At 39.4% G+C, this 14,829-nt stretch overlaps 1 protein-coding gene across 1 annotated transcript in view; it reads left to right on the top strand.

Moving 5' to 3' along the window:
• LOC146322494 (uncharacterized) overlaps window positions 1-14,829 on the top strand; it is a 44,603-nt gene that overhangs the window by 6,539 nt on the left and 23,235 nt on the right. Inside the window, exons 2-4 of the mRNA XM_084725352.1 lie at window positions 6,992-7,106; window positions 7,811-8,443; window positions 10,735-11,331. Of these exons, the coding sequence (XP_084581478.1) occupies window positions 7,022-7,106; window positions 7,811-8,443; window positions 10,735-11,331 (1,315 nt within the window). The 5' untranslated portion in view covers window positions 6,992-7,021. The remainder of the gene's footprint in view (window positions 1-6,991; window positions 7,107-7,810; window positions 8,444-10,734; window positions 11,332-14,829) is intronic.

Genomic DNA, 14,829 nt, shown 5'->3' on the forward strand with positions numbered 1-14,829 from the left:
TACATTGTTGTTTCCATGGCAACGGGTGACGAATGCTCGAATGGAGGGAGTGAAGATTTTAAGCCTTGGATTAGAACATAATCGATTTTTCCATTTAATTATAACTCCATTTTAATAAATAAATAAATGAATAACTAAATATAAATAAAATGTATGAATCTGAAAACTTTTCACAGATCCCCTGCCACAGACCCCACTTTAGGAATAACTGTCATAGAGACAAGTGGACCTCAGCAGGAGGAAAAAAAAACAACTCCTACGTGTGAGTTAAAAATGTTCTGGTTTTGGCGACCCCTAGTGGTAATAACAGAAAAGACACTCTAATAAACTGCAGTGCATGCTGATATCCCCCAACATCATATGGGTCTTGGCTGATGACACTGATGTGGAATGAGCTGAGAGCAATTGCACTACTTGTTACTGTCATTGTCTGATTTTTCTCAAGATAAAAACTTCAGAATAACTCTTAAGACACTCCTCATGTAGTGGCTTTACGTTTGGAGGGGTGGTGGTTTTGAGGCTGTGACCTGTGTCTTATATGTGGCTGAATGGTGCATACAGTGAGCGAGTGAGAGTACAACTGACACACAAGTTTTTCTGGATGAAGAACATCTTAACAATGGAGTCATTGAGTTCCCGAGGAATGTCAGAATGCATGTTTGGTGCAAATGATTTGGGCTGAGACCTCATAATCATTTTGGGACGCTGACAGGGAGTGAAATTTATACCAGACAGTATATGTAATAATAAAATTAATCGGTGAGGAAATTAAAATAGTTTTTTTTTTTTTATTTAAGCAGCACTTCTAAATATTTTTTATTGAAAAGGATTAATAGAAAGGGATTCCCCATAGTGACAAACCCATAAAGAATTATCAACCTGCTCTGCTCTTGATCGTATTTTTGCATCAAACCAGCATCAAACAGCAGACAGACGCAGTTAGCAACTAGCTGGTGAATGCAGTTGAGCATTTAACAGCTAAAGAGACAGATGTTTCCCTCAGGAGTTGGTGAGGACCAAAAGGTTACCATAAACACAGTCCAAATGAACGCTAATGTTGACATGACAGCTTTACTTAAGGTGTCAAAAAAAATGTACATAATGTCCAGCTGGTTTTAAAGTTCTGCTCCCAAATGGAAAAAACAACTAATCTTTAAAGGGAAAATTCACCCCCAAATGGAAAGTACATATTTTTCCTACTACCTGTACTGCTATTTGTTCACCTAGATAGCTTTGGTGTGAGTTGCCAAGTTTTGAAGACATCGGCATAGAGTCTGCCTACTTTTTTTTTTAAAAGAAATTAATTCCTACATGAAACACATTGAGGTCTGTGGATCATCTTGAGTAGGTTTTTTGGTGCTCTGAGGGCCGTGTGCCAGGTTCCCTCAAGTTCCATTATCATCAGAGAGAAAACAATAGCTGATATCTCTGAAACTCTAAAACTCATGAAAAAAAAAATGTAGATGGATAAATAGCACTGCAGGTAAAAAGGAAACTATGTAGTTATGATTTTTGTGTGACCTGTCCCTTTAAGATAGTTAAATAATTTGGACAGAGCATAATTTTACTTTCTTTCTTCAAATAATCCCCTATTCTTCCATTATTTTGGCTGCACTTCTCAGTGACAACAGGACTCGACTGTGCTATGATGTTTTCCTCTGTGGCGGCGAGGGGAAGCCATAGTGTTGACACATTGGCCAGGCCTGGCGAACGCTGCAGAGAAGTGGCTTTTGAGTGACCTGAAATCACATGAGCATGAGTGGAGAACACAAACATCTGTTGCAGTGTCCAAGAGAGCTTAGATTTCCTTGAAATAAAGGAACTTAGTGATTTAAGCCCTATATCTGGACAGTGACAGCACAGGGGGACGGCAGGGACACATATTTCTCACTGCAAGTGGGAATTCTGTCTAGAGGACACTTTTAAACTTTCTTTGCTTGGTTGAATATATTCTCCAAGCACTTTACATGTTTGTTTTATAAGGAAAAGATTATCAACTAAGCAGTCATCACAGTCTTGTTGGCACTATAGCATGACCACACCCAGTTCTCAATGTGTTTGCTGTACACTCTAAGAATAACTGGCACTGATATTTAAAGGAGAAATCTGTAGTATATTTACTATAACTTATTATAAAATGACCATGACATGCCACCAGAGATTAAGGAAACATGCAGAGTTGAAATCCTTACTTATTCTGTCACGGTGTCCTATTTGGAATTTTTTATTGTGGGATGGAAGTTTTAGTTTGCCCTAACTTTACATTTACAGACAACTGACAGTGATGAACAGTTGATCAATTTAAAACAGAGGACTTGGCATCGCTTGTTATTGTCAATTTACAATGGTGCACTTGTCTTGCACTCCTGCAATGTTCCTGCAGCCTGCCTAAACTTATTCACATCTGGGGGTGAAGGGAAACAACTCGCTTCAACCAAAGATCTTATATTAAATAGGGATTCAACCTATTCAGTATATCATCTATGGCTCCAACTCGCTATTTGAACTGCTGTACTTATTTTTGAGAATGCAATTGCTACATATTCCTTTAATGTGACACAACTCTGCTTCTGCCGTCTAATTTTTTCAGTTTGTTAATTTATGGTCATCCACTGAATGGCTGCTGCAGTTTTTTAAGTTTTGTTTGGACTGTGTGTTTTGATGAAACACAGCCTGTCTAAAAATGAGTACAAATACACTGTTAGTTTTTTCCTCCCACTAATCCATCAACTTCATCAGCAAAGTGTGGCTTGCATAAACAGTGAACACAGCAATGTATAAACACATTGACTCCAACGATCGAAAGTCACTGCAGCGCTGCATTTAAAACAACAGCCATGTGTTTATCATTAATTATTGCTGTGTATTGTGCATGGCTTTGATTCAAGCCTCAGTGACCTAGGCTTTCCTATCCCTGTGAAAGGGTCTCTTTTACTCCAGAGCAAAAAATCGTTTGATTTAAATAGGATTGAGGTGCACATTTGGTAAGATCACAGACTGACTTGGTCCAGACTCCGCTGTGTGCAGGGACATTTTACACTACTGAGAATTAATAATATTTGTATGGGTTGTTGGCCAAGATTTAGAATCAGACACAAAATAAAGTAAGCAACATCACTGTTTTCTATTTCAGTGCATTACATGTGCAGCCTGCACCCTGTCATAATTTCCTCTCTCTCAGTTTTCATTTACATTAGCTGCAATGAGAAGCCCAATTAGCAATTTGAAAAACACTAGATGTGATTCAGTCATAGAATCTTTGTGCCAGAATTCATTTTGTTGTGTTCATACTACTGTCAGTTTTTCCTTGATCTCCTTTGGGCACAGGTGGAGTAGCCTAAAGTTTAGGGAAGCAGACTGGAGGGTTGCCAGTTGGACCCCCGGACCTGCAGGATAAATCTGGGTCAGGGTGGTACCCTTGAGCAAGGCCCTAAATCAGGGGTTCTCAAAGTATAGCACATGGGGCAATAGTGAAGCCCCAGAGCCTGACTTGATACATTATATTTTAATCATCAGCCCATTTCAGTATTTCACTTTCACCTACATCAATGTTACCAGATATACAATAATTATCATCAAGGGCCACCACTTAATCATGTTTTCTGTATCACAGGGGGATCGAAGAGGACACTTTTGCTTCTTGCTGTAACAGCACATGATGTCACTGGTGCAGTAGGGTCTCATATTCAACCCCACTGAGAATAATTGTTGTAGAAAGCACAAAGTAAGATGGACAGAATTTTCAAAGTGAATCTTCATTCTGTAAGATTTGCATTCATATCATTTTGTAGCCTCACAAGTCCAATTTTCTGTTACATCAGCCTCATGGTTAATTCATATCCCATCAAATAAACTCACAATAAAAGACAGATGAACAGAACATTATGAGCAATTTTATGTGATACTAGCTTGTGGAAAATGAGGCTCTATCACACTCTGTTATACCCACAATATCCAGTAGAGGGCATTAGTATTTTTGTGTTGTCACAGTTGTGCTTCATGATGCCCTCCTCCATCAATGGATAAAGAGAACACAAATTTGTAAATATTTTTCGGCACCGGAAAATGCAAACATCTTCCACATTCTGGAAAAAGTTCTCTTTTATTCCCAATAAAGTAGGCGTACATTAAATTACTCACATACCGCTTTTCCTACAGTGCACATTAGAGCTGCCCCTAATTTTAAGCTTTTATTGTGTCTGTGCCAGCAGGAACAGAGGCTGTTAAAGAGAGTCCTCTGGCTCCCTAAGAGTTGTCTACCGTCACTCTCCTGTCCTAGTCTAATGGTGAAGACTTTGTTGGTCATTTCAGGCCATTTTGTTTTTTAGGATTCCTTCTTTTTTATATGTATATAAGTCTGGGGTTGCCAGGTCACAGTTAGATGTTTGTGGCATTTGTGTTTCTCAGATCACAGTTTTATGTTTGTTCAGTGTGTTAAAATGTAATTGCCCTTGTTTTTTTTCCTATAAAAATGCTCTTGTGCTCCTGCTCTGGCTGCTCTTGTGTCTTTTTGGACTTATTTTATCCCCTCAGTGTGGTCTGAGATTTAAAAGGTTATGTGTGTGTTTCATCAGCCGACTGCCTTTGTGAGGACTGTTGTGAGTCGATACCAAGAGAGTGAGAAAAGTGAGGGCAATCCTCCCTTCTCAAAGGGCTGTTTGAGGGGTAAGACTTGGTTGTAGGTTAGGGTTAAAGTGAGGATTGGTGTGTGCCAAATATGTGTGGAAAAACAGCTGTATGATCAAAAAGTGAGGCTGAAAAAGCACGTGTATGCTCATGTGGGGGTGCAGCTGCTCCGTTTGCTCCATTACTCGGGCACCTATATTATTTGCAGTATTTGATCATATGTGAGTTAGGATTAGATTTAATGATGGAAATATTTCCTGTACTATCAGCTAAATATCTCTTTCTCCTTCCCACCTCACACAGTTACTGTACGTGTTTGCATACTTTCTATATGAGCTATATTTATAAGGTCAGCGGTGAGCCATATGTGACCTTCCTTTCATTTCCTGTGACATTACTTAACATCACAATGGAGGAAAATCTGACTAAATAGAAAACACACACCCTGCTGTGAAACCCGACTTTCCAGTCCAACACCCCTCTTAAGAACACATTATTTTGTGAGTTGGAAAATACAGTCGTTGCCAAGCAGAGTTCATTACAAAAGCACATTGGCTGGTAGTTTTAACAGGTGGTTTTCATCATTACCACTCTGCAGGTCTGCTACTGATATACTGACACATGCTGAAGCTCCCTCACTTACAAACCAAAAAGTTGGAAAAGTGCTGGTGATTTAATTTTACTTCATGATTCAAACATGGCAGACTTTAATGACAGATATCATGCATGTTTTTAAGCTTGGGCAGGGTGTGCACACCTTCTTACTGCCTGGCGTTGATGTGAAATATGAAAAAATGCTCATCCCAGTGTTATGAAAACTGGGACATGATGACACTTAAGCAGTAGCAGCAATAGGAGATCTCATATTCTTGCACACACTGCAAGAAAGGCAGACAGGAGGCATGTTTTCTTTCTCTCGTGCGGTGTGTCAAAGATTAAATGCTGCAACACTTGGCCGATGAAACAACCTCATGCAATGCTGTGTGTTATATTTAGAGAGGCAGTGCAGCAAAAATAGGGAGTACAAAAAAACAGGATATCCCTAAGTCAAACTATTCTAGAAATACAACTGCGTAGAGCTGTGAAAAAGCACATTAAAAATGTTAAGGGGATAGTTTGGATTATTCAAGTGGACTTGTATTAGATAGTAATTGATAGTATTATGTACAGTAGGTGGCGGTCGAGTACCTGCATGGAAGCTAAGCGATGTACTGTTTTGGAGGGGACAGGGGCAGAAAGTATTGTAACATCCAAGCTTGGTCAGAGCCCAAGCTGAATAGCCAAGGGTTGAGACCTCAAATGATGCCTAGACTAGAGGCACAACTTGGGGGACTTCCGTGACCAGAGAGATGGCACTGGAGAGATCCAACCGCTGGCACCATTGTAACATCTGAGCTTGGTTAGAACCCATCCCGAAGAGCCAAGGGTTGAAACCTCAGGTGACTGGGGATCGAACTGAGGTTCTCTCATAGCACAAGCAGCTGCAGCATCCATCCAGCTGGAGGGCCAGGCCCATTAGGGAATCGTCATGCAGCTGTTTTCATGTGTTATAGCCAAAAAAAAAAAAAAAAAAAATCCATATCAGTTTAAGTGTATGTTATGTTTAGAATATTTTCACCACTTTACCTTGCCATCAGATAGTCATTTGCAACAGAAGAACCACCACTGTATAAGCCAAATATTGCTCTCTCCAGAGTGACCAGAAACCTGAAGGAAAAACAGTAATTTTATCTTACTGTACACAGAAGTTGCTGGTCTCCTGCTGCCTTGATCAATTTACTTCAGTGATTTAGATGTCCCAAAAACAAACTTACCAATCAAGGCAACAGTGGTCCAGCAACTTCTGCATTCTGCGAGGTGAAATGACTGTTTTTTGCCAAAGGGCTCTGGTTGCTTTGGAGAGAGCGATATTTTGCTTATATAACAGTGCCTTCCTAAAAAAATCATAAACCGACATTGACTTTTGGGTGGACCTTTTTTAAGTGGCTAAAATATATTTTACGGTTTATCTTGTCAACAGCAGATCATTGCTTAGCTTCCTGCTGCTTCTTGTAACGGAGTGCATGTCAACCCCCCATTTATTGTAGGTAGTATACTGACTATGAATAAGTACTTCTTACAACCCCACTTCAAATAATCTAGACTATTCCTGTTAGTCTTAAAGCAGGCCTAGTTTATTCTGGGACATATTTATGTAAAATGTATACCATGTAGACACAAAATAAGAATATTTTACCTTAACTGACACTGGCTCATTAAACTTTTTCAGTAGACTGAAGTATGGGATGGGGCTTTTGGTATTAAGATAGGACTAACATATGTGCTTTCTTTTTTAAATTCATTCATATTTTTTTCTGTTTTACAGGTGACCCCTTTGCTGTTTTGGTGGTAGAAGATGAGGAGGCATCGGTTGTTACCGTTATGTGCCCTCCTGGGCGTCCTGTTCGCAGGACTCCTCCCTAACCTCGATGCTCAGGATGGTAAGTTGAATTAAAGTTAATGTGCTTGTTTTGCAGATAATACATCTGCTTACAATTCTTTTTCCAGTTCTCAGCAATGCTCAGGGGGATTTGTGTCATGTTTTTGCTCTTCTAGAAACATATAATCTACTTCAGAAGAAAAATAGGATTTATCAAAGCACTTACCACACCCTAGCAAACTGGTTATTTTTAAATAATTATTGTCTTAAAATCTGGTTATAAACTTTGTATATTAAGGTGGAACAAAATATTAAATAAAATCCTCAGGAGTGTTAGAGGAGTGCAAAGTCCAGTCAGATGCTTTTTATGTAAACAAACTTAGAAACAGGAAGTTTTTCCTCATGACTTTCACCTTAGTGCTGGTGTTTGGTGGGAACTGTTGGGTCTCTGTAAATAATATTATAAAGAGGGTGGTCTAGACCTGCTCTATATGAAAAGTGCCCTGAGACACCTTGTCATTCAATTTCAAATCAGTTATGTTTGTGTAGTGCCAAATCATAACCAAGTTATATCAGGGCACTTTTAAAGTAAAGCAGGCCTCTACTGTGCTCTTCATAAACCCAGTTGTTCCCACCAAGAGCAAGCACTGAGGCGACTGTGGTGTTATGATTTGATATTACACACATAAAATTGACATTGATATTGACAATTACCAAACACCAAGCATCTTTTCACTTCTGTCCTCCAAACACTCTCTTCTGAAGATTGTGCACGAGGGTTGGCAGCTGATATATACTTTCTAGTGGATTCATCCTGGAGTATTGGAGAGGAGAACTTTGAGCATGTCAGACAATTTCTGTACAGCTTGACACAAGCACTGCACCAGGTTGGAGGGGACAGGTTCAAATTTGCCCTTGTGCAGTACAATAACAGGCCTGAGACTGAGTTCCAGCTGAACAGCTACCCGACAACACAGGGAGTCCTGGCACACATCAAGGCTATGTCTTACCGCGGTGGGGGCACCCGTACTGGCCTGGGCCTGGATTTCCTCATTCGTACTCACTTGACCACTGCTTCGGGCAGCCGTGCTGCTGACGGAGTCGCCCAGGTGGTGGTGGTACTAACAGACGGGCGTTCCCAGGATGACGTGGCCGTTCCAGCTCAGGTGCTGCGGCTGGCAGGCGTGGAGCTGTTTGCAGTTGGCGTTCAGGATGCAGTGGACTCAGAGCTCAGGGAGATGGCTAGCCAGCCCTATGACACTCATGTGTTCAATGTAGACTCTTTCCTTTCCTTGCGGGCTATAATTCAAGATTTAGTAGTGGGGCTTTGCGGCGCAGTGACCCGGTCAGGGGGTGCTCCGGTGGCAAACGAGGCCCCCGTGGCTGGAGGAGGGACAGGTAATGAAATGGGACCAGTGTCACTACCATACTAATGTGTCTACATGTGCAGGAAGAAGCTGCTGCATATGTGGTCGTGACTGGATTTTATTATTAACACAATCAAGTATTTTTTTTAACCACAATAACCTTTCACTACCCACCTGCAAAATTAACATCACTTGTTTTGTCTTAATATGCCCTTAACGCTTTAAAAATCACAATAGGATCTGCATGTGATTGACACCCTTACGGCATCTTAGATTAAGGTGCTCAGTAGGGTGTAACAGTGGCACAGATATATGCTATATGTGCAAAGCCAAAACAAATATAATGAGTGTGGACTGAGAGAAAGACATTTAAGCGATGATGGTGCCTTTAAATTTGTTAGTGATTTAAGTTCTGTGTTGGCATACTCATAATTTAGACACCATTTTTTGATGATGCCTGTATACATATATATATATATATATATATATATATACAAGAGGGGGAAGCAGGAGAAGCAGAACAGAAGCTAAGCAATGTACAGCTGTGGACAGGGTCAGCAGCAAAATGTATTTTAGCACCTAAAAAATCAACACCAGTCATTTCTGATGGGAGACTGAAGTTATATCACTCATTATGTTGCTCTCTCCAAAGCAACCAGACTCCTTTGACAAATAGTAATTTTACCCCACAAAACACAGGAGCTGCTAGTCTACCATGCCTCAATTGGTTAGTTTGTTTGTGTTATTGTGTGACTTTGGTATTTTAACAGGTTATTTCATATTCACCAAAGTAACAGAAACACAAAAAATCATACTAATTGTGGCAGCAGTACACATCACCTCCAGTGTTCTGCAAGGTAAAATTTGTCGTTGTTTTTTTTTTTTTAGCAACGGAGTTGGGTTACTTTGGAGAAGGTGATATTTGGCTTATATAATAACAGTTTCTTGTCATCAAAGGCTGTCAGCAAGGTAAAGTCATGAAAAATATTCCAAATATAGCATACACATAAAAATGATCTATTTTTTTTATGTGACTAAACTACGTTTTGCTTCATCAGGGATACCTCTCTTCTTAAAACCTCACATCTTACAATCCAATAAGGAGCTTTTAACAATAGCTAACCATGCACAGCTGCTTATGTGTCTTGCATTTTGTATGTTTGTCTTTATCAATCACAATGTCTATCTGTGTACAATATGTGCAATATTCTGTATTTGAAACAGTGATGAACCTGCCAGAACTCATCCTTGACCTGCAGAAGAAGTACTTTGAGAATGACTATAGATGTGCAGAAATGTTGTATACTGGACATTATTGGGATGAGAAAATGCATTCCTATGAAAGTACCCACATGAAAAGTCATGTGTCCAAAGAAGAACTCACCTTTCCACACATGATTAAAATTAAAATGAATTGGAGACAAATTTGTATTCATTCTCAAGTACTTCAAACTTGTAGGCACCAAGGATGAGCCACAGGATCATGACTGGTCACTTTATCTGAGGTCCGTAACAAGAGTCTGCATGGGATGGCTGAACTCAGTGGAGCTTATTCAAGGGACGTAAAATATAAAACAGCTTAATTACATTTTTCTTACATGCATAGTTTTGGGTTGTATTGTAGATGTCATAGTATGACCTCATAATGGATTACCCTTGGCCCCCGACCAATTGTGGATGATTTTGTCCTTTTTTTTCAAGTATAATTTTAGTTATTATAACTATTATTATTATTATTATTATTATTATTATTATTATTATTAAATTTAAAAGTGTTTGAAAGATCAAACTGCAATAATATGCTATAGTGTATCATTTATGTTTATAAGAAATTATTCCATTTCAGAAACTTAGAACTTATAATTTGCTATACTATGCTGGAGCATCTCTTAAATCAAATTTAATGGCTTCAATGATGCATTATAGACTCAATCTTCATATAACGTTTTACTAAAAAAAATCTTATTTCAGTGGTTGCTACAGACTACACCAATACTGTACTGTACCTAACCAGCCAGTGTGTCAGTACAATTAATATCTAATCCAAATAAGCATTCTGTCATAGGGTAAAATCACACTCCAACTTACACAGTCTTGAAGAATGAAGGGGGGGTTGTCAACAAATTAGATCACTTTAGGACTTCTCCTTGGTTCAGCCTACATGCAGTATGATGTGTTTTGCAATGTTGTTATTGATTTGTTCACTTTGAATGTCACTTGACACATGCAATGATTTGCTAGCACGTGTTCTTGTCTCTGTCTCACTATGTTAACGCTTTCACAAGTTCCATTTTGTTTTGTTTTCTCTCTCTCTCCTTAAAGCACAAGATTCAGCTGACCTAGTACTCTTAATTGATGGATCACAGAACGTTGGAGCAGCAAACTTCCCCTTTGTGCGTGATTTGGTTTTGAGAATCATTGAACCCCTTGATGTGGGCAGGGACACTGTTCGGGTGGCCTTGGCCCTGTACAACGGCAGCCCAGAGATAAAGTTCTATCTAAATAGCTATGACAGCAAAGCATCAGTCCTGGAAGCCGTGAAAGGCCTGGCCTACCCAGGGGGCGACGAATCTAACCTTGGGGCTGCCCTGGAAGAAGTGGCCGAGAGCCTTTTGAGCCAAACAGCTGGGGGCAGGGCAGACGATGGGGTGCCCCAGATGTTGGTGGTTGTCAGTGCTGGGCCATCCACTGATGATACTGGTGCTGGTGACCGGACCCTTAAAAGGGCCAGCGTTATCACATTCGGCGTGGGGATTGGTGACACTGCCACTACAGATCTGGAAGCAATTGCTACAGATAAAAGCTTTGTCCTGTCAGCCCCTGATTTCAGAGCAGTGTCAAACATGGGCGACCAGCTGCTTCCATACATTAACGGGGTGGTCCAGCGCACCATTATAGTTCAGAATGAGTTCACAGAAGGTATGTAACTTCTCTGTAAATGTTGGCGGGACATTGTGGTTGTGGAAGGGGAATTAAAAAGATTCAAAGGCCCATAAAGCTCATAATGACTGTAATTCAGTGTGCAAGGTAAGATATGCTTGTGTTAAACAAGAATTTACAGTCTTCTCAATTATAATAGAGTGCTGTAGGGCTTACACATTTTTGTGGGTCAACCTGGAAGTAAACATTGCGCTGGTTCCCCCTTCTGGATCAATTTCCATTGGATTTAGAAAAGGTTATGGTAGTTGCACACTGTGTTTAGCAAGATACTCACTACTTTTATCTACTACTTTTTTTAAGCATAAATGTAATCGCCAGAATTAAAAAGCTGACGATAGTCTATAAATGAACTACACCTCAAGTGCACAACCTCACGTCACCACCACTAAGTGACTAGTGTCTAGTGTGATGACATTTTTAATGTCCTCGACCACCTGTGTATTTTCATTTAGCCACTTGTTAGCAAAAGCCTTTTTTAAAGCCACATAAACGCCTTAAAATTTACAAGTCAGATGTTTATTGATGTATTTTATGTCACAGAACAAAACACTTCAGATCTCTTAAGCTTACCTGATCAGGCCATTCCTGCAAAGACAGCCTCACTCCCAGTGAACTCTCCTATGAATAAATAAAGATTAAAAAAAACAAAAAAAACAGGTCATACTCACCCTAACTTGTGAAATACTGACATTTTGTCGCCATCCCTCAGTGTCTTCTACAGGCACACAAGGTACTCTTGAGCATCTGTATAAGGCACAGCCAGAAAGCCTTTTTAACAAGTGGTTCACATTTTGCAACAGGTTGCTTTTGGGTAGATGTTATCACAAAAACTACTTAGGCAGGATAAGATTGTGTTTGGGGTTACATCACCTAAGTTATGTTATTTTCCTTACTGAAGCAACTCATAAGATGCAAGTCACATTACAGTCATGTGATGCACATAACAATGTACCTTAAAACTAGGGCTAGACAATTAATTGCAATTGCAATAAAATTGCAATATGGCCAAGTTCCATATCCAAATTGCAGAACCAGACCCAAATTGCATTTTTTTGAAAACAGCCTTATAATGAGGTTCTGGCATTTTCTCAAGATGAATAAAACATGTTTGCCTGGTACAGACCTCAATAAATATCACATCATCAGTGAACATAAAAACTGTAATACAAAAGTGGTCATTTCCACCAATTGTGTTCCATATTGCAGTCGCAATTTCAGTCGAAATCATTGCAATGTGACTTTTTTATCAAATCATGCAGCTCTAACTTAACTTTTAAAAAATGTTTATGTTGTCACATCGTGACAAACTTTGGTCTCTGAGTCAAAGTCCTGTTTACTCAAGCCATCCATCCACTCCACCTCTTCCGGACACAGACTTTCTCCCTCTTTATAATACATTGACAATCTACCTATCAGTGATGGTATATATTGAAAAGATGGACAATGTTTCCCCACTTCCTCCCACTGTACAACACTGAAACCAAAGTATCCTGGATACGAGCGCTGCCATATTGCACTGGTGATGTCATTTGGAGCCAGAGTCTGTGCAGTATCGACCAGGGTCGGAGGCACGGTAGCTTCCACTCACACAGCTGGCCAACTCAATTGCAAATAGAGCTGTCATGGCATAAAACCCTGTTTCATCAAATAACTAATTAATACAAACTGATTAGAAAAACAAAGACTTAAACATCAGTCAATTTGTTTGATGTGTACTTATGTTTTTTATTTTGTGTTCTATCTACTAACTTTGGGAGACAGGAATTATGACTTGTACTGCAACCTCCCACCAGGGGGCAACTGTGCATTTCTAATATATGCCATTGGGGTTTACCATTAAGTCACTTGAAAGCCATCACTCTCCGCTCTGTCACAGCAGCACAGAAACAAAATGTCTGCATTTGACAAGTTGGGAATAAGAATGAGCTAGTTGACCACAGACCCTTTTTTGGGCATCTAATCAAAAACACATTTAAAATACCCATTGATTTTGAGAAGAGGGAATCAGAGGTTTTATTCTTGCAGCACTCTATACCGGCTTTTAACAGTCAGCAATAACACAGTAAAGGAGAAAAATATTAATTATTATTAATGTTCTGTACTTGGAATTTGAATTGGCTGACTAAGCTGCTGCAAATTTCTAAATTTACAAAGTTTGATTAACAATCCCTTGTAAAAGTAAATAGCCTAATTGTTAACAGACATCCTTCAAAGAAAAGGACTTTGAAAGAGGCTTTGCCACCTTACTATACCTTCCAGAATCTGGTTTATCAAACAGTATATTTTTTGAAGTGGTGGGACGTCATTTCAGCTACTGCAAAATAATGGAAAATAGTATTAAAAATTTGTTTTCATGGCTATATGGCAAATGATTGATTTAAAAACAAGCTCACAGTGACAAGCTTTTACTTGTACTCCAATGACAGTGTGGTGAACATGTTGTCAAACACTTGTCTTTACCACACACAAAAATATCTAGGTCTGTTTGCCTTGCCAAAAGTTTGATGCTTTAAATCAGCTACTCGTTAATACCAGCACTCCGCCATTTTGTGCTGGCAGGTAGAGTACAATCGGCTGGTGTGAGCTTGTGATGTGATGGGACATGTTACCCACAGTTTTTTTTAATGTGGACCCTGTGGGCGTCTTACCACACCTACTCCAGGCTCAACTAAAAAGCTGAAGCTGAATTGGAGAATGGGTTCTGCATCATATACGTTAATTGATACAGCATTAAGTATTTCATAGTTAGATGTTCCTGTATTCAAGTAAATGTGTGTGAATGCAAAATGTGTGCAATTTACTTTTCAGTAGTTTTTAGTTGTCAAACAAGAAAGCTGAAAAAGATGAGAAGGTTCCAACAATCATGGCAAACACAAAACAAATGCAATTTAAATCCATGGCCAACCTATAGAACCTTTTAGTACCTCACAGTGTTAGCTGGAGGCAAATCAAGGTATTAGTAGGCCACATAGCCAAGCAAAAAAAAAAGTCATCCTGCCATGTTGCTGGGTTCCAGAATCTAAGTAACAATGGTTTATTGCAAAGTTTTATTGCAACTGCCACTGCCAGACAAAACAATTGAAGACAATTATGGTTAAATGAGATAAGACAATAGGTGGAGATGTGATCGTGTTGCAACAAAATTAACAAAAATAAACTCACAAAATCACTCTCCAATTTAATACAACCAATCACTGTGAATTCAAATTTCTCTTTTTTTACCACAGACAAGCTTTAACTGCCTTTAGACTCCCTACAACATAGTAAACAAAAACGCTTAAAAGACAGAAACAAATACTGTTTTCTAAACAATCACCAACTCTGCTTTGGTGGAAATAAATCCTAAATTCACTGTGTTGGATGTTAAAATAATCTGTCTCTTCAGGCTGTTTTCCTCTCACTCTAGCACAATGCACTGCCCTCAAGACCTTTGGGTGTGGACTGTGCTGCTGATCACCTGTCACTCGTGTAGATCAT

This window comes from Lutjanus erythropterus, chromosome 8, assembly GCF_056507025.1.
Source record: "Lutjanus erythropterus isolate fLutEry1 chromosome 8, fLutEry1.hap2, whole genome shotgun sequence".
NCBI classification, from domain to species: domain Eukaryota; kingdom Metazoa; phylum Chordata; class Actinopteri; order Lutjaniformes; family Lutjanidae; genus Lutjanus; species Lutjanus erythropterus.